The sequence below is a fragment of the Fukomys damarensis genome, unplaced genomic scaffold (genome assembly GCF_012274545.1).
Source record: "Fukomys damarensis isolate Sample0158 unplaced genomic scaffold, DMR_v1.0_HiC HiC_scaffold_38, whole genome shotgun sequence".
Lineage (NCBI taxonomy): Eukaryota > Metazoa > Chordata > Mammalia > Rodentia > Bathyergidae > Fukomys > Fukomys damarensis.
The window spans coordinates 38680820-38700165 of NW_022900950.1; the positions used below are offsets into that span (position 1 = coordinate 38680820).

Here is a 19346-nt window from a genome sequence, read left to right on the forward strand (position 1 = left end):
TTTTTTTTTTTTTTTGGTACTGGGGATCAAACTCAGGTCTGTTCATTACTTCTTTACTGCTTTGTTTTTCAGTAAGTTAATAGTATCAAGTAAAGTATTTTCATTTTTTAAATGTTTATTTATTTTCCTTATTGATTGCCCTATGGCTTACCAAATACATCTTCACTTATTAGATTCAGCTTTGCATTTATAATTTAATTCCAGTGAAATATAGAAACATACTGTTTTGTTGTGTTTGAAATTTTTGATGTTGTTATTATATATTATATCCATAAGTGTTATAAATTCAATATTACATTATCATATTTGTTATTTTATATAATATTGATCTTTTAAATAAAGGAAGAGTAAAAAGGACATCAAGTATATGTTTTACAGCTTTTGTTATATTCAGGATCTTGGTATTTTAAGTTTTGTTATATTGTTATCATTTATGACTCTCCTCCTTTGTGACCTGGAGTTGGTTCCTTAGTTTAGTACAGCTTTATTCCCACTCAACTCTTTTGTGTTGTCATAAGTAAAAATATTACATTTCTTTATTTTATAAATCTAAGCATATTATATATGTAATATTCTTAATCGTTGTCTTGAAATCAGTTACAAGTAAAGGAGAAGAAATATGTTTTATACCATGTTATGATTGTGTAATTTTCTTTTGAGTGCTGTTGTCCATGTGGAATCAAATTATTGTCTAGGATCACTCAATTTCAGTGTGAAGGAATCTTTTGTTATGTCTTTTAAGATGAGCTAGTAACCAGTTATTTAAGAATTAAGTAGAAGAATATTTCAGATTTTACTTGAGAATGTATTTTATTTTGTTCTCAGATTTGAAAGATAGATTTTCTTTCCCTTTCCCTCCTCCCTCCCTGCCTCACTCTCCCTCTCTCCCTTTCTCTCTCCTCCCCTCTTCCTCCTGTCCTCCCTCCTACTTTCCTTTCTTTTTCCCTTTTTCCTCTTTCTCTTCCTCCTCCTTCTTCTCTCTTTTTTTTTCAGCTTTAATTGAGTTTATTGGTACATTTTAGGGATACAGTACAGTTACATTCATTGTTGGGATCTTGTACCTCTACATGACAAGTCTTGATTCTCATTTTTCCCCTTGTCCCTGCCCTCCCTTCACCCCCTCCTCTCCTCCCCATCTACAAACACTTTATTTTCATCTTTTCATTAAAAAAACCCTGCCCTCCCTCCCTCCCCTTCCCCCTCTCTTTCTCTTCTTGTTTGGTTTTTTTGACACCAGGTCTCACAATGTAGTTCAGGCTGGCCTTGAACACGCTGTTGCCACCATTCACATCTGAACGACCATTTCAGAATAGAAATTCTTGATTGGACTTTTTCTTTGATTACTTTGAATATTGTTTGGTTGTGATTTGTTCTCTGTGTTTTTTAGATGAGAAGATTGCTGTTGATCATATTGGTGTTCCCTTGTAAAGAAAGAATCATTTTCTTCATTATTCTTTTATAATTTGCTGCTTGTTGGATTATTTTTGTGTTGTTTTTGAAGAATTCTTTTCTCCTTCATTTGAACAACTATCAGTAAAGCCTCAGAGTAATGTGTTCTGTGTAGAAAATTTTTAAATATGAAATAAAAATTCTATGTATCAGAGTTCACATTTTATATTCTTATAGTTTGACTAACACTAATATTTACATTTCATTTATATTTTAATCTTTTTAAATTTGGTGAACTTATACATATCTTTTTTGCTCCTTATTTCATATGTTCCTGAATATTATGTACTTGTTACTTATAATGTTCTATATTAAGGTGTTAGGCTGCACCATACTCTACTCCTTTGAATGTAATTAGCAAAATAGATCAACCTCCTCTTTCTCTCTTTTAAAGTAATTAGAACAGCTATGCTTAGGTATAATTTCCATATCATAAATTCCATATGTATCTTTTCTTAAATGTGAAAATATTTTGGTAAACACATGAATTGGGCAGATTATCACTACAATCCCATTTTAGACTATTCCTATGACTTTAGAAAGAGCCTTCTTTTCTCCTTGCAGTCATTCCTCATTTTCATTCCTGTCACATTTCTGCCATTTACAGCCACAGTTTTTAAAAAATGTTTTCTAGAAGAAATGGTCCACTGAGTATGGAGATTTTGTGTAAATATGCTTATCACTTCTTTATATATAATTTTAAAAGCTTAAAAATAACCCACAAGTGGGAAATCCATATGAAAATTCTTACATTTGTTCAGTGCATTATATGTTTATGGTATTTTAATTACAATATTATAAATATTTTAAAAATATGTAAATGTTAATTATTCCTACAGATCAAAGGAAGGTTTTGTGTTCTTGAATTGTAGACTTAAAAGTTAATACAATTCCATCACAATAAGAATGTGTTTTATTAGACATCTTACAGTACACTTCCATAAAAAGATCTCTTAGAGATTCAAGAGACCTTACTAAAACAAGTTAATTTCAGGATAAGCAGTGGGAAGAAGAATGAAAACAAAATTTTGTTTTAATCAGTGTAATAATGTACAAACATTTTAGCAGTGGTAAAATGAATACATAGAGAAACTAATTACAGTGTTTTTTTAACACATTTGGCAGTATTTTATTTTAGCTGCTGCTTTTAGAAAACAGGTATGATGACTTTTAACCATCATAGTAATAACATTATCTTTTGCATCCTTCTCCCATAAAAAGAATCAATGAAATATTTCAGACTAATTGTTTAAAAGGACAGTAGCCTACAGTCAAAAAAGATGATATCTCTAGTGATTTATACAAATATTATCTGTGTATAGGAAGCAGAATACTTAATTCTCACTGAAAGTTATAAAATATATATATGTTAGTAATTACTAGTACAAAACTTTCAGCACAAAAAAGATGTTATTACTTGCAAGTCCAGTGTGGGGCAATTTTCATATTCATACTTAATGGTTTTTGTGTTTCTCATGGTAACCAATTCTTTTATGATTATAATAAAAGAGAAGGGCCCCAGCCTGCCTGAACAAAGCAAAGGAAAAACATTTCAGTAAACAAAAATGGAAAAGCAATGAGTATTAGAAATAGGAGAAAACAAGTTTTATGACTGGATTGAGTCCTCACGGAGGCTAAAATCATTGCAAATGAAGAATAGTTTATTTAATTTTAAGAGTTAAGATTAGGCGATTTTATTCTAAACTTTGAATTTTTCTTCAGTAAAAAAGTTTTAAAATGATTGGAAGTAAAACCAAAGCTATTTCAATTAGGGTGAATTTCCTCATACAATTTTATAAATCTGAGAACATTTCTTAGGGCATTCCTATAGACGCAGAATTATCTTAAGCATTGTAAAAGATGCATGAATATAAATTACATATAAAGAACTTATTTAAAAGAAAAGCTGAAAGACAGGAGAATCCTAAAGAATGTAAAGTTGATTGAACTTCAAATTATGATATACTTGAACACCAAGTTCGATAGGAACACCATGTTTCATGGAGATGTGTTGTCTTTGTCGGAACTAGGAAATGCTTCATAGAGAAGACAGCTTTAATAATAAACTTTTAAGATGGTTTGGAAATTTTCAATAAGTGATTTTTGTTTCCTGAATTGGATAAAGATCTGTAAGAATCTGAATTGGGGAAGAATCTCAGTTACCTCTCATGAATTCACGCAACTTAAAATGCTGTGCTTTTTTTAAAAAAATAATTGGTACCCTTTCATTTGTTTTCTTTTTATTCCCCTTAAGGGGATAACTATTAGAATTTTCAAAAGCAAATCCTTTAAAACCTGCTATCCAATTACAAACTTTCTTGTTTGGTAAATCATTATAAAAATTCGGCAAAATGAACACAATATCACTTTTTGACAGAGCATGCAGTGCAGGCTTGAGACCCTTGGAAGTCAGAAACTATTTAAGACAAATTCCATATTGATTCTTACTTTTTGGCCAAGACCATTAATTTTATTGAAGCACAAGGAATCACACACCTGGCATATCAGGGAGGTCTTGCTGGGTTGAGGTGTTGATATCAGAGTTCATTCCTCTGAAACAGCTGGAATCTGTTGAAGTAGGAGGCCTCTGTGAGTGTGCCCTGTAGATCCTCAGGTAAGGGCTGAGCTGCATATTTGCAGTATGATCTTTAAGAGAAAGAAGTTATTACCTGTAGTATAAGAGTGAACCAGAAATGGCACAATTTTTAGAACTTTGTAGTTTTTTTCCCATCAAGAGTAGGATTATGTCTGGATCCACAGATATGCAGTAATTATTGTACAAATGAATGACACCACTGAAGGAGAAATTGAAGGCTTTTCTTTTGTATCTATATATAATTAACACTTTTTTCTAATCAGTTCATTTCTATAAATTAAGTTTTTAAAATCTTTACATAGTATTGGTTGTTATTTCAATTTAAATTTGTAAGTTCCAAAATAACCCTTTCTTCCATGTAACTACATGTGTGTTAACATTTTTTGCTCATATTAGAAAAATGAGTTTCATGAATTTGCCTTTATTGGCAAGTAAGTGATCTAAATTGATATGTCTTTTCTTTGTAATAGTGTCATTACATTAAATGATGTTGCTCTTGCAAGGATATTGTTTTGTGTCAGTGATGTGCTTCTTTTCTTAAATATTTGAAATATTGCAAAATTATAGGATCAGAACTTGGCATTTTTACTAATATGAAATGTAGTATTGGTGTTTTGGTTTAATCCTTTTCCACTGTATTGAAACAGTGATTTCATGTGTTAAAATTTTCTATGCTAATCTTTAGTCATTTATTGTCATACTTTTGAATATAACCTTTTCTCTTCTATATTTGTGTTTGCTGAAGGGTAGTAATAATGATTGCAGAACATGCAGTTTAATAAAATTAAACAGCATGTTGAATATTTATTATATTCAAGGAACTCTTCTAAGCTTTGAGGATTAAAAATTATTAAGCTCATTCACTTCATGAGAATGTAATTACATCCCTAAATATTTATAATTAAGAGTTGATATGTGCACTAGAAGGGAAATATAATGCAAATACTATTAAAACTTTGTTCAAATACTGTTAAAACTTTCCACGTACAGAGGATTTAGGAAATCTTTATAGAGAAGAGGTATTTTAGGGCTTCTATAAGTTGAATAGATTTTTAAAAGATGAGCAGGAGCTGATGATAGTATTTGAGATCCAGAGCATGAATGAAAATATAGAAATAAGGGAGTACAAAGTGTGCTTAATGAATGATCCATAAGTAGACATGTCTTGTTGATAAAATAAACAGCAGGGTTATGATTTTGCAGTGACCTATGAAAATAAGAATGAAATATGATGTTTATAACAAAGGTATAACTAAGTTACTGAAGGTTTGAATATTATAATAATATGTATGAATGTTATTTCCATTCAAGTTAAATGATAGAAAATTTGTAGCAAGAGAAAGAATTAATCTTATTTTGTATTTTTTTAGATAAGTTTAGAAATGTAGATTAGGATATAAATTATTTTTTGTAATGAATCAGAATGAATTATTATTTGAAAGGAAGATTGTTTTACAATGTACAGATAGCCCTGTTCTCTTAGTTTTCTACCAGGAAATAGAATTGAATATTACAATGTTATTATCAGTTGTAACAGTTGTGATATAGTGTTAGAGAGAGAGTAATAGATATTGTCATTTATATTTTTATAATTTTTAATACATTTAGTACAAAAGTGGCTATATTTATAATGTTAATGAAGTTTTATAAAGATTTGTATTGCAAAATAAAATGTTTCTGCTCATGGGTCCATGAGATAAACTTCTTTTATTGAATATTGCAATATTCTGGCATATTTTGTCATATTTACCTTAAGTAATTCTAATTTAGGTGATTAGGGCTCTGCTTAATTAAGTTTTACTTCTTTATAATTTTCCCCACAATTTTTATTTTTATTAGTACATTTTTGCCTTAAATAATGATTACATTTCTTGTGGGAGGCTAGTGTAAATACATAACACATTTCAATTATTTTTTAGTGCCCTTTCCCACTTTCCCCTCCATCTTTTGTTCTACTTCTCATTTGAGAAGAATCTATGAACCAGAATCCTATTGTCTGTTTTTTTTGCTCTTATACATTTGAATTGCTATATTAAAAAATCATTGAGATACTTGTTCTTGTTTGACTAATTTATTTCACTTAAATTTATGGTATCAAGGGGCATCTGTTTTCCTATGGATTACTCAAATTGCCCTTCTTTATGGCACCAGAGTATTCCATTGTGTGTAAATATGCCACATCTTCTTTATCCATTCATCTGCTGATGGACATATAGGTTGTTTCCAAGATTTAGCTATTATAAATTGTGCTGCTATAAACATTGGGTGTGCATGTATCATGGTAATGTAATGTCTTTAACGCTTTTGGGAAGATACCTAGTAGAGGAATAGCTGGATCAAATGGAAATTCTAGATTTACTTATTTGAGAAATCTCCATACTAATTTCTGTATCATCAGTGTAGAAGGATTTCTTCTTTCCTGAAGCCTAGTCAACATTTGTTATTTGATTTCTTTTTTTTGCGGGGAAGGTGGAGATAAAGTTTACTGATGAACTTGTCACAGGGAGGGGCAGCACAGTAGAAGCCTTCAAGAATGCAAGGCCTGCCGCTTGTCCAGGGGACCAGGGTTTGGGATGTATTTCAACCTGCAGCCATCAGGGATAAGGCGCCTCTCCGCCACCATATTTTCAGATTCATCTGCATTAAACTTGGTGAAGCCCCACTGCTTGGAGATGTGAATCTTTTGGCAGCCAGGGCACTTGAACTTGGCCCTGTGTAAGACCTCAATCACATGTTCCTTGTTCTGCAGCGTGGTGCAGATGGACATGATGACCTGTCTAATGTGAACCCTGGCCAGTGTGCCCTGGAGCTTCCCAAAGGCACCTAACATGCCTGTCTGGAGCTTGCGTTGGGGGGACAGTAGGAGGTCAGATAATGAACATCCACCTGGAAGCAGTGTCTCTAAGGTCCCTTAGAGCAGCCCATATAAGCAGCAGGTTACATACACTACCCAGGAGATTGCTGTTTGCAGCCACTACACGCACACTGGGTACCCACCAGCAGAAGAACCCTGTTCCTGTTGGCTTAATTGACGGCAGCTGTTATTTCACTTTTTTTTTTTTTTTTTTTGGTACCAGGGATTGAACTTGGGTCCTTGCGCTTGCAAGGAAGGCCACTGAACTGCTAAGCTAAATCCCCGGCCCCTGTTATTTCATTTTTGATGGTAGGTATTCTATCTGGAGTGAGGTGGAATCATAGTCTTATTTTAATTTACATTTCTTTAATGGCTAGAGATACTGAAAAAAATTTTTGTGTGTTTATTAGTCATTTATATTACTTCTACCAAGAACTGTCTATTCATTTCATTTTACCATTTTTGGATTGGGTCTTTTATTTTGGGGTTCTAGTTTTTTGTAGTTTGTTACATATTCTAGTTATTAGTCTTTTGAGATATGGCTGATAAAACTTGTTTTCTCAATCTGTAGGTTGTCTCTTCACTCTGAAGGCTGTTTCCTTTGCTGCATAAAGCTTTTTCATTTTATATGGTCCCATTTGTTGATTGTTGGTTTTATTTCTTTTACAGTTGAAATTCTGTTCAGAAAATTCTTACATATGCTTGCCTTCAATAATTTATCTGTTTTATCTTCTAGGAGATTAAGTGTTTCTACTTGAACATGTAAATCTTTGATCCATTTTGATTTTAGCTTAGTATATGATTAATGATAAGAAAGGCTCTGCATGGATAGCCAGCTTTTCCCAATATCATTTATACCCAATGGGTATTATGGTGGATAAGAAACAACTGCCCTTATTCTCCTAATGAAAATATGTACTTTAGCATGACAGTAATCGGCTGTGCATCTCAGTAAGTGTGCTGGAGGAAACAATCTTTGTGTTCACTTATTTGGTATGAGGAGCATCAAGGTGTACACACATATGTCAGTGTAAAAGGGTGACTTTTACCCACATTATGTGCTTTGTTACATTTTTGTGTATTTGTAGTTTTTTTTTACATGCTTTCTTTTTATTTTTCTTTTAGAATTAGGCTAATTCTGTACAATGTTGCATGAAAATCCACTTTACAACCTTGAGAGGAGTTTGAAAGTGAGCCATCAGGTTATTTAGCTTCCAATGATGACTTGGATCATGTAAGCCAAAGAAGTTAACAAAATATGACACCTAGAGAAGCACAGAATAAAGACTTTGATTCAGATGAGGAAGAAAACAGTAATGTAAATAAATATTTGACTTCATAATGCTACAAAATGGTCATTTATACCTGAAAAATCCAACATTAGAACTCGGTTGAAAATGTTATTAGATTCTTGCCAGAAGTGAAACCTATGGGACAGAATGCCAACACTGCAGTTTAGTTTTGGAAATTGTAATGGATGATATGCTATAAGATGTTTTGAAATAATGAAATACAAATAAAACATTCTATGTGCATCAAGAGTAATGCTCAAAAATATATTTATCATCATCACTTATCTGAACTAAAAGATTTCATAGCAGGACTTTATAATTCTAATCCTGCTAATCAGAATCTAAAGGATTTATGGAGATGTGACAGATATGGTGTTGAGATTTTTAGAACAATCATGACACTCAAGAGATTTGATTTCTTTCACAATGGCCTACAGTTTTGACAACAAAAAGCCCCACCCACCAAAAATCAAAAGAACTGACAGTTTAGCTGCTATTCCCTTCTTTTATGAAAGCGTTGTTTTGAACTGTCAAGCAATTTATATACCTTCTGAATACATGACACTTGAAAACTAACATCATTTCATGTTTGTTGAAGGTTTTAGCAATATAAGCCAAATAAGCCTCCCAAATATGGTATAAAAATGTGTCCCCTGGTAAATATAAAGACATTTTACACCTTGAATTTAGAAATTTTTCCTGGAATTCAGCCACCAGGTCTTTTTTTGTCAGTAATAAATTGTCTGACATTGTGTACAGACTTATACCTATTTCAAAAAGTATCACAAATGTCACATTTGACAATTGATTCACAAGTTGTCCATTGATGTTACATTGTTAAAAACAACAGCAAAACAGTAGACCAACACAGGAACAAAGTGGAGATTCCTGAAAAAATGTTTCAAGTTCACAATATAGAAATGTACAGTACAATCTGATAAGTGCACATTGCATAATATAATAGGTAGCTTTTTGCTAAAGAGGAAGACAAGAGAGATGCCCAGTATGGACTGCCAAACAGTGAAGCACACATGCTATTAACATGAGTAAGACTTGTGTATGGAACATGCTGTTGTCATGTGGGCAGACTGCCTTAGGTGTGATCATTGAAGCAAAGATTATTTCTGTGGTAGACTTTTATGTGTATTTTCATTGTAGTTCGCAGAAGAATTTATTTCTGTTACTTTTTAGATCCTGTAAGCAAATAAACAGTTGACATTGAAAATGTTGATGTTTATTCTACACACTCATTACCTATTAAATATTTAATATTTTATTTTCCTATTAAATACATATAAATGTGGTAAAACTCATAAGAGTAAAATTAATAATTCATCAATAGAAATACTCCTATAAAACAAATGGGTGTTATATATCCCCATAAGGCACCTTTTCAAAAAATTTACTATAGTGCCCCTAAGGAATCTTTTAAGCAATGTGTGTTTTTGCCCTCATTGTCAAAGATTGGGTTGATTCTGCATCATCTGTTCTGTTTTATTGATCCAAATGTCTGTTTTTGTACCAGAACTATGCTGTTTTTATCAATATAGTTTTGTAATATAACTTCAAACTCGGATTGTGGTGCCTCCTGCTTTGCTCTTGTTCCTCAGGATTAGTTTTGTTATTCTCATTCTCTTCTAGTTACATGTGATTGTTTTCTCTAGTTCTGTAAAGAATGCTGTTGGTATTTTTATTGAGATTGTGTTAAAACTGTATATCAGATTTGGAAGTGTGGACATTTTGAATATATTAGTTCTACCCATCCAGGAAAAGTAGATATCTTTCTATTTTCTAATGTTGTCTTCAATCTCTTTTTTCAGAGTACTGTAGTTTTCCTTGTAGAAGTCTCACTTCCTTGTTAGGTTAATTTGTAACTAAAATTTTCGATGCTATTGTGAATGGTATTGTTTTCCTAATTTCTTTCTCTTTGAATTCATTATTGGTGAACAGATGTGCTATTGATTTTTGTGTGTTGATTTTGTATCCTGTTATATTGCTGAATTGGTTTATTCTACAGTCTTTTGGTAGAATCTTTTGGGTCTTCTGGGTAGATGATTGTGTAGTCTGCAAAAAAAAAAAAAAAAAAATCAAACTCTTCCTTTCCTTTACATACCCGTTTTATTTCTTCTCTTTTCCTTGCCTGATTTGCTCATGTTTTGAGTATTGTGTTGAACAGGTATAATAACAGTAGGCATCTTTGTCTTGTTTCTGATTTTAGAGGGAAAGGTTTCCACTTTTTTTTTTTTTTTTTTTTTTTTTTCAATGATGTTACCCTTTGGTTTGTCATAATTGACTTTTATCAGATTGAGATAAAGACCTTGTATGCCTGGTTTTTTCGGTTTTTTTTTTATCATAAATGGATATTGCATTTTGTAAAACGTTTTTCTGTATCTTTTGAGAAGATCATGTTATTTTTGTCTTTGTCTCTGTTTTTCTGATGTATTACACTTACTGATTCGCATATGTTACAATATCCCTGCCTCCCTGGGATGAATCCTATTTGGTCATGAGGTATGATCTTTTTGATGATTTGTTGCATTCTGTTTGCCAGTATCTAGTAGAGAATTTTTTAATCCATTTTCATTAGAGAGTTTGGCCTGTGGTTCTCTTTTAGCTAGGACCTTATCTGGTTTTAGAAGCACAGTAATGCTAGCTTGCCGGGATGACTTCTGGAGTACTCCGTGACTTTCAGTTTCATTAAAAAGTGTGAAGAGTATTGTCCTTAATTCTTACCCACGTTCTTATAAAATTTAAAAGTGAATCCAGTGAGAACTGGGGTTTTCGTAGTTGGTAGGATTTTTATTACTCCTTCAGTTTCATTGCCTGTTATTGGATTATTCATGATTTTGTATCTTCTTGGTTCAGTTTTGGTATGAAGGTGTAATCATTTTCATAAATCATATTATTGTATGCAGAAATTAATCCCCCTCGGAAATTTTTAATTTATTGGGTTACAGTTTTGTGAAGTACAATAGTGGATAATAATATCATGAATTTTGGTAGGGTCATTTTTGATTTCACCTTTTTCAGTTTTAATTGTATTTTTTTGGATCTTTGGCTTCCTTTTTTAAATAAAATTGGTCAAGAGTTTGTCTATTTTGTTTGTTCTTTTAGAGAACCAACTTTTATTCATTGATTTTTTTTGTATTGCTTTTTAGTGTCAATTTCATTAATTTTTGCTCTGATCTTTATCCTTTTTTTGCTTGTACTAACTTTGGTTGTGGATTGTTCATATTTTTCTAGGACCTAATGGTACATCCTTAGATTACTAATTTGGGCTTGCTCTGTTTCTACGATGTGGGCAATCACAGGTACAAATCTCCCTCTCGGGACTGCTTTTATTGTATCCTGTAAGTTGTGTTATATTGTACTGGCATTATTGTGTGATTCTAGGAACTATCTACTTTTATTTCTTTTTTGATCCATTATTTATTCAAGAATGTATTGCTTAATTTCCATGCATTTATATAATTTCTTTGGTTTCTTTTTTCTAGTTTCAGTGAAGTATGATCTGATAATAAGCATGAAGTAATTTCAGTTCTTTTGCATTTACTCAGTATGCTTTATGAAATTTGGGGTATGTGCTTTAGTCTATTTTGGAGAATGTTCTATGTGCTCTTGATAAGAATATATATTCTGTTGTTGTAATGAAATACTCTAGATATTCCTATGATGTCCATTTATTTGAACTCTGATATATCTTTGTTGATATTTTGTCTAATTGATCTTTTTATGACAATGGGGTATTGAGGCCACCTGATGTAATTGTGTTAATATTTATTTGATCTTTTTGTCAGTAGTGTATATTTTCTGAAGTTGTGTTTACTGATGTCCTATCAATAGCTACATATAGGGAAATTTTTAATTGTTCATGATGCTGTTGTCTTGGCATATGCTTCTAGACACTGTTCCAGAAGTAAAAACCTACCTGACCTGGGTCTAACATACTTGGTCAACTGTTCATTAAAGTGTTTGAATTCAGTTTAAAAATTAAGTGATTTTATTAAACATCCTGATTTCCTATTTTCTCTTAAAATTATAGAAGTCTAAAAAAAGGTGGGGGGAATGAGAACCAAGACCTGTCACGTAGAGGTTCAAGATCCCAACAATGAATGTAACTGTACTGTATTCCTAAAATGTACCAATAAACTCAATTAAAGCTGAAAAATAATAAAATTATAGAAGTCTAGTTTGAGGGGGTTCCCACCTTGTACTCTTCATTTATATATGCATATCTGTTTGTTTGTCATAAGAAGTTGATTTTAGAACATTTAGTTTGACATTATTAGAGTAAGGAACTTGGAGCCATAGTAATATGATTTTCTAAGCAAAAGAAATATCATTAGGTTTAGTCAGGATTACTATTCATATGATTTACTATCAGTTGTTTAGTATTGACTCTATATCAGAAGACTTGGACTTAACATCTTTTCTTCCTCCTTTCTAGATCTTAATTTCTGTAGCTTTATGTTTTCATAGTTGTATAGTTGAAAATAATAGTAATACTGATTTCATGTGATTATTACACAATTTTAATATTGGTCATCAGATTCTTATTTAGAAGCAGTTTCAATCACTTCCAACAATGGTTATCTTATTACAGTTAGCACATCTTTAATTCCTGTCTTTTATAAAAAGTAATATCGTGTTTTAATGAACTCTTCAAGTTTTACATAGGTTTTGTGATATTGTTGATTAGTATTGGTATTCAACATGTTCATACACTTTTAGTAAAGATACAGATATTTTCTAAACGCTCACTTTTTCAGTCTCGAATGATAGTAATTTTTTCACAAGTAATTCATTTGGTAGGAACTATTTACTTATAAATACTTTTGAAAATATGAAGAAAAATAAATTTATTCTGTGAAATAGTAAAGTAAAAGCCTATTGTAATTAAACCTGGTTTTACATTTTATAATAAAATTACTTTGCAAATAATCCAGATTGTTAAAGTGACTATATGAGGATATGAGTGTAATTATTAATCTAATAAAATTTAACTGAGGACTGAAGTGAGGATAACAAAATAAATAGCACCACTGTCTAGTGCTAAATACATGGAAGGGAAGCAGCAAATTGTGATTGGAGTTGTTTCCATGCTTTAAAATGTAGAGTTTATTGTGTTAATTTTTAAAAGAGTACTTATGTTAGTTTTATTTTTTCAGAGTACTTTCAAGTTTAAATCTGAGAGTGATATTCACTTGGCAGAACATCATAAACAAGTGCTGTATGACGGGAAGCTTGCAAGTAGTATTGCCTTTACATACAACGCTAAGGCCACTGATGCTCAGCTCTGCCTGGAATCATCACCAAAGGAAAACGCATCCATTTTTGTACATTCCCCACATGCTCTCATGCTCCAGGTAGGTGAATAGTAGTTTTATGTTACTGTCAGCATTGACTATGTTTATGTATTAAACTGTACTCATTTATAAATCTACCATTGTTATTTCAAATTGTTTTGAAGTTTTGCTGCTTGCATTTTTGGGAGGGAACAAAATGCATTAATATATTACTATGTCCTTTAAAATGTATTGATTTTTGAAGATATAATTGCTTTTGGAATGTACTAATCTAACATAAAAATTACCTGAATTTTTTCCAATTATGTTGCCCAGGACTGCTTTTCCTATTCTTGGTCTCTTTTGATTTCAAATGAATTTTAGGATTGTTTTCTCTAGTTCTGTGATTTTGATTGGGATTTCATTAAATCTGTTTAAAAGTTTTTAAATATGGCATTTTCACTGTATTGGCTGCTTATCCAAAAACAAGGAATATCTTTTGTTTTCTGATATTCTCTTCAATCTCCTTTTACAGAGTACTGTAGTTTTCATTGTAAAGGTCTTTTGCTTCCTTTGTTAAATTAATCCCTATTTCATTTTTTTTCAGCTTTAATTGAGTTTATTGGTACATTTTAGGGATACACTACAGTTACATCCATTGTTGGGATCTTGTACCTCTACATGACAAGTCTTGATTCTCATTTTTTCCCCTTACCTCTGCCCTCCCTTCACCCCCTCCTCCCCTCCCCATCTACAAACACTTTATTTTCATCTTTTCATTCTCTCACATTATTTTCTTTTCCATTTTTACTCTTGCCCTACCCATCCCACCTTCCCTACACCTTTAGCTCCTTTCTTCCCATTTCTAAATGTCAGTAATCTTATTAGAATCTTATGCATTGTTGCAGATTATTCACACCAGGGAAACTATTTGGTATTTACACATGTGTGACTTATTTATTTCACTTAGGAGTATATCTTCAATATGTATCCATTTTCCTATGAATGAATCTATTTTCTTGTTCTTTATGGCTGAGAATATTCCATTTTATAGAAAAACCACAACTTCTTTATCCAGTTTCCAACGAATGGGTAAATAGGCTGTTTCCAAGATTTAGCTATTACAAACTGTGCCACTATAAACATGGGTGCACATACTTCTCTGTGATATGATTCTTTAAGTTCTCTTGGAAAGATACCCAGCAGAGGGATGGCTGGGTCAAATGGAACCTCCAGTCCAAGCTCTTTGAGGTATCTCCATATTGATTTCCATAGTGGTTGCACTAGTCTGCACTCCCACCAACAATGGAGGAGGGTTCCTTTCTCCCCACAACCCCGCCAACATTTGTTATTGTGTGATTTCTTGATAGCAGCCATTCTTTGTGGGGTGAGGTGGAATCTCAGTGTTGTTTTCATCTGCATCTCTCGAATGACCAGTGATGTGGAACATTTTTTCATATATTTTCTTGCTGCTTTCACTTCTTTGTATGAGAAATGTCTGTTCATTTCGGATGCCCATTTTTGGATCGGGTCTTTATATTTGGGGGGACTGATTGTTTTGAGTTCTTTATATATCCTTGATAATAGTCCTTTGTCTGAGGTACAGCTGGTAAAAATTTTTTCCCACATTGTAGATTGTCTCTTAGTTCTGCTAATGGTTTCTTTTGAAGTACAGAAGCTTTTTAGTAAGATGAGATCCCAGTTGTTGATTCTTTCTGCTAGTTCCCGTGCTACTGAGGATTTGTTCATAAAGTCTTTTCCTATACCAATGTCTTCCAGAGTTCTGCCTAACTTACTTTCCAGCAAGTTTAATGTTTCTGTTTTAATATTTAGATCTTTAATCCATTTGGATTTTAATTTAGTGCATGGCGAAAGATAAGGGTCTAATTTTAATCTGTGACAGGTTGATATCCAGTTTTTCCAACACCATTTATTAAAGAGGCTATCTTTCCTCCACTGAGGATGGTGAGCTCCTTTGTCGAAGATGAGGTAGCTGAGTACATCTGCATTTGTTTTTGTGTCTTCCAGTCTGTTCCATTGATCCTCAGGCCTATTTCTTTGCCAGTACCATGCTGATTTTATCACAGTGGCTTTGTAGTATAGTTTCAAATTGGGAATTGTTACACCTGGTGCCATGTGACTGTTGCCTATAATGGCTTTTGCTATTCTAGGTCTCTTGTGGTTCCAAATGAATTTTTGGATTCTTTTTTCTAGTTCTGTGAAATATAGTGTTGGAATTTCAATTGGCATTGCATTGAATGTATATAGCAGTTTCGGTAGTATGGCCATTTTCACTATGTTGATTCTTCCTACCCAGGAGCAGGGGATATCTTTCCATTTTTTTATATCCTCTTCGATTTCTTTTTTCAGAGTGCTGTAGTTTTCAGTGTAGAGATCTTTTGTTTCTTTTGTTAGATTGATTCCTAGATACTTCATTTTTTTGGATGCTATTGTAAAAGGAATTTTTTCCCTTATTTCTCTTTCTGTCTGTCTGTTATTTGTGTATAGAAAGGCTATTGATTTTTGGGTATTCACCTTGTATCCAGATACTTTACTGAATCTGTCAATTAAGTCTAGAAGTTTTTTGGTGGAGTTTTTTGGATCTTCAATGTAGAGTATCATATCATCAGCAAATAATGATAGTTTAACTTCTTCCTTTCCTATCTTTATTGCTTTAATTTCTTTCTCTTGTCTAATTGCTGTGGCTAATGTTTCCAGAACTATATTGAAGAGAAGTGGCGATAGTGGGCATCCTTGTCTTGTTCCTGATTTTAACATGAAGGTTTTCAGTTTTTGGCCATTCAATATGATGTTGGCTGATGGTTTTTCATAAATAGCCTTTATTAAATTGAGGTATAGACCATCTATTCCAATTTTTTGCAGGGTTTTTATCATGAATGGGTGTTGAATTTTATCAAATGCTTTTTCTGCATCTATTGAGAGGATCATATGGTTTTTGTCCTTGACTTTGTTAATATAATGTATTACATTCACTGACTTTCGTATGTTGAACCACCCTTGCATCTCTGGAATAAATCCGACTTGGTCATGATGGATGATCTTCTTAATAATCCTCTGTATTCTGTTTGCTAGTATCTTATTAAGGATTTTTGCATCTATATTCATTAAGGAGATTGGTCTGTAGTTCTCCTTTTTAGTTGTATCTTTCCCTGGTTTGGGAATCAAAGTGATACTTGCTTCCAGGAATGAATTTGGAAGTATAGCTTCCCTTTCAATTTCATTGAAAAGTTTGAAGAGTAATGGTAGTAGTTCTTCTTTAAATGTCTTGTAAAATTCAGCAGTGAATCCATCAGGGCCTGGGCTTTTCTTTGTTGGTAAGTTTTTAATTACATTTTCAATTTCACTGATTGTGATTGGGGTGTTTAAAATGTTTTTATCTTCTTCGTTCAACTTTGGTAATTCATAAGTATCTAGAAATCTGTCCATTTCTTCTGTGTTTTCCATTTTATTAGAGTACAGGTTCTCAAAGTAGGTGTTCATGATCCTCTGGATTTCTTTTGGATCTGTTGTGACTTCGCCTTTTTCATTCCTGATTGCATGGATCTGAGCCTTTTCTTTCCTTTTTTTGATAAGATTAGCTAAGGGTTTGTCGATTTTATTTATTCTTTCAAAAAACCAGCTCTTTGTTTCATTTATTTTTGTATTGTTTTCTTAGTTTCAATTGCATTGATTTCTGCTTGGATCTTTATAATTTCCTCTCTTGTTCGAGCTTTGGGTTTTTCTACTATTTCATTTTTTGATGCTGTTGTTGTGTCTTTCAATTCATTAATATCTTATTTTACACTGAAATTTGATTTTAGCTTCATATTTTCAATGTAAAGATCTCAAGATTTTAGATTTAGAAGGTGTTATCAAAGATAATCGGTTCTTTTCATTTGTTTGTTTGTTTGTTTTTTGAGACAGAACCTCACTATGTAGTTGAGACTAACCTGGAACTCACTATATAGTCCAGGCTGGTCTCGAACTCACAGCAATCCTCCTGTCTCAGCTTCTGGAGTGCTGGGATTAAAGGCATGTGCCACCATGCCCTGCAAAGATAATCTTGATTTTTAAATTTTACATGTATATATGTATCAAAAACTGTAATGTTATTCAATTATAAGGATATTTGGAACAAGGAAATACTGATGTAAATTATTCTCCAGCAGTTTAACAACATTTATGTTTTTTAATATAGGATGTGAAGGCTATAGTAACACATTCAATTCATAGTGCAATTCACTCAATTGGAGGAATTCAAGTGCTTTTTCCACTTTTTGCACAACTGGACAATCGACAACTCAATGACAGTCAAGTGGAAACAACTGTCTGGTAAGTTTTCTTTGTACAGTGGCTGGTAGTTTTACACACTTAGAGTACGCACGGTTTGTTCAGTGCTCCAATTTATTGGAGTATTTGGATTTTGTCTTTCAAGTGTTAATACAAACTTCTTTTAGAACTCAGGCAAGTATATATTTACACAAATATAAAATCAACCACAATGTTTAGGTTCTTATTACCGTAAAATAATTCCTTTTCTAAAAATAAATAAAAATTCTTACTAGGTGTGACATAGTGATTATATGGTTGAGGAAAATTCTTAGTCCTGACCTTTTTTCTTTGCTAATAATTATGATTTGCCCTGTATAGTTGTAGGATATTTTTAGGGTAAAATTTATTTACAAGAATGCTAATTAATAACAGTTATGTAATTTATATCTTAAAAAGAGATATTATTTTATAATTCTGTTAAAACAATTTAAGATGAGCACAGTATTAATTGCTATCAGCTGTTCTTTAATTAAATACAGTTCATTTTTGAGGACCTAAATGGCATATGCATATGCATATAAAATGAAGTAACTTTTAATTAGATTGAATACCATGTATACATTTTATAGCTTCTTTTAATTTTACAAAGAAGTATGTATTCATCAAATTCTGATTCAGCTTTATATCTTAGAATTATATATGTGAATTTAAATAATGAACTTCAGCAACAGCTGTAATTATGTATATTGTATGGTTTTGGACTTTAAAGGACAAATTATATATATAGACATTAAATTTTAGTCAAAAATAGTACAGGAATGCTTCATTAGTATGCACAGGTACTTATAAGATTCTTCACAGGTCATCTAATTTTAAATTGATGAAAAAATTAGTGAAGAAGCTATGGGAAAAATTTTAAGGTTCAATGACATGTAACGTGCAATTTTGTCATACTAACTGAATTGTTATTGTTATTCTATTTTAATATAGCTACTGATATTGTTCTTTATTGGAACTGTTACAGTGTAAAGTATAAATTTAAATGTAAATGTGATCTGTGCATTTACAACGATCAGCTCCTATCTGTAGGTCTGCTTTGTTTTATATCAATGTAGTATAAATTCTGGACATTTGAAAGTTAAAAGTTTTGAAGTGAAAAGAAATTCTGAGATATGGCCTGCCATAATACCACTTTGTTTTGACATACTACATAATTTATTTATAAATTTATACATTTATAAATAAATAATGTTATTGGTGGCAGATCAGCTTATTGAAAGATTCAAAAACTAAATTCTGGTCCTGGATTTGAATTTAAAATGTTTTGCTCTTTTTAATCTTAGTGAACCAGTATACATTTATTAGTAATTTAAAGCCTAGTAAATACTGTGAAACAAATTCTGTATGTAATTTAAGTATTCCTTATGAATTGATATAAAATACATGTTTAAAATGTGAAATAAACTTTGTTGCTTGGTTGAAGAGAATAAGGAATATTACTTAGTTTGAAATGCTATAAAATTATCCTAATAATTTATTCCTTCATAAATAGCTATTATAAAATATTAGTGCAATAAAGTATTGAACAAGTTATCTAG

The 19346-nt window shown here is 31.8% G+C and overlaps 2 protein-coding genes, 1 long non-coding RNA gene and 1 pseudogene across 6 annotated transcripts in view; 1 reads left to right on the top strand and 3 right to left on the bottom strand.

The window, feature by feature from the left end:
* Positions 1-19346, top strand: part of Nbea (neurobeachin) — a 680165-nt gene that overhangs the window by 81764 nt on the left and 579055 nt on the right. For both annotated transcript variants that reach the window (XM_010623923.1, XM_010623924.1), the window contains exons 9-10: positions 13360-13557; positions 17675-17808. In XM_010623923.1, the coding sequence (XP_010622225.1) occupies positions 13360-13557; positions 17675-17808 (332 nt within the window). The remainder of the gene's footprint in view (positions 1-13359; positions 13558-17674; positions 17809-19346) is intronic.
* LOC117284600 overlaps positions 1219-19346 on the bottom strand; it is a 192835-nt gene continuing 174707 nt past the window's right edge. The window contains exons 6-8 of one of the 3 annotated variants that reach the window (XR_004515691.1): positions 8265-8326; positions 3946-4095; positions 1219-1421 (exon numbers count right to left, since the gene is read on the bottom strand). This is a non-coding gene — a long non-coding RNA (uncharacterized LOC117284600). Of the gene's footprint in view, positions 1422-1469; positions 1557-3945; positions 4096-8264; positions 8327-19346 lie in introns of those variants that run through there. The other 2 variants (XR_004515690.1, XR_004515692.1) reach the window with 2 other exon arrangements.
* On the bottom strand, positions 6304-7104 carry LOC117284599 (60S ribosomal protein L10-like). The gene has a single exon (XM_033759926.1). It carries the CDS (start codon positions 6873-6875, stop codon positions 6573-6575), a length of 303 nt encoding a protein of 100 aa, XP_033615817.1. The 5' UTR covers positions 6876-7104; the 3' UTR covers positions 6304-6572.
* On the bottom strand, positions 6939-7083 carry LOC117284664 (annotated as a pseudogene).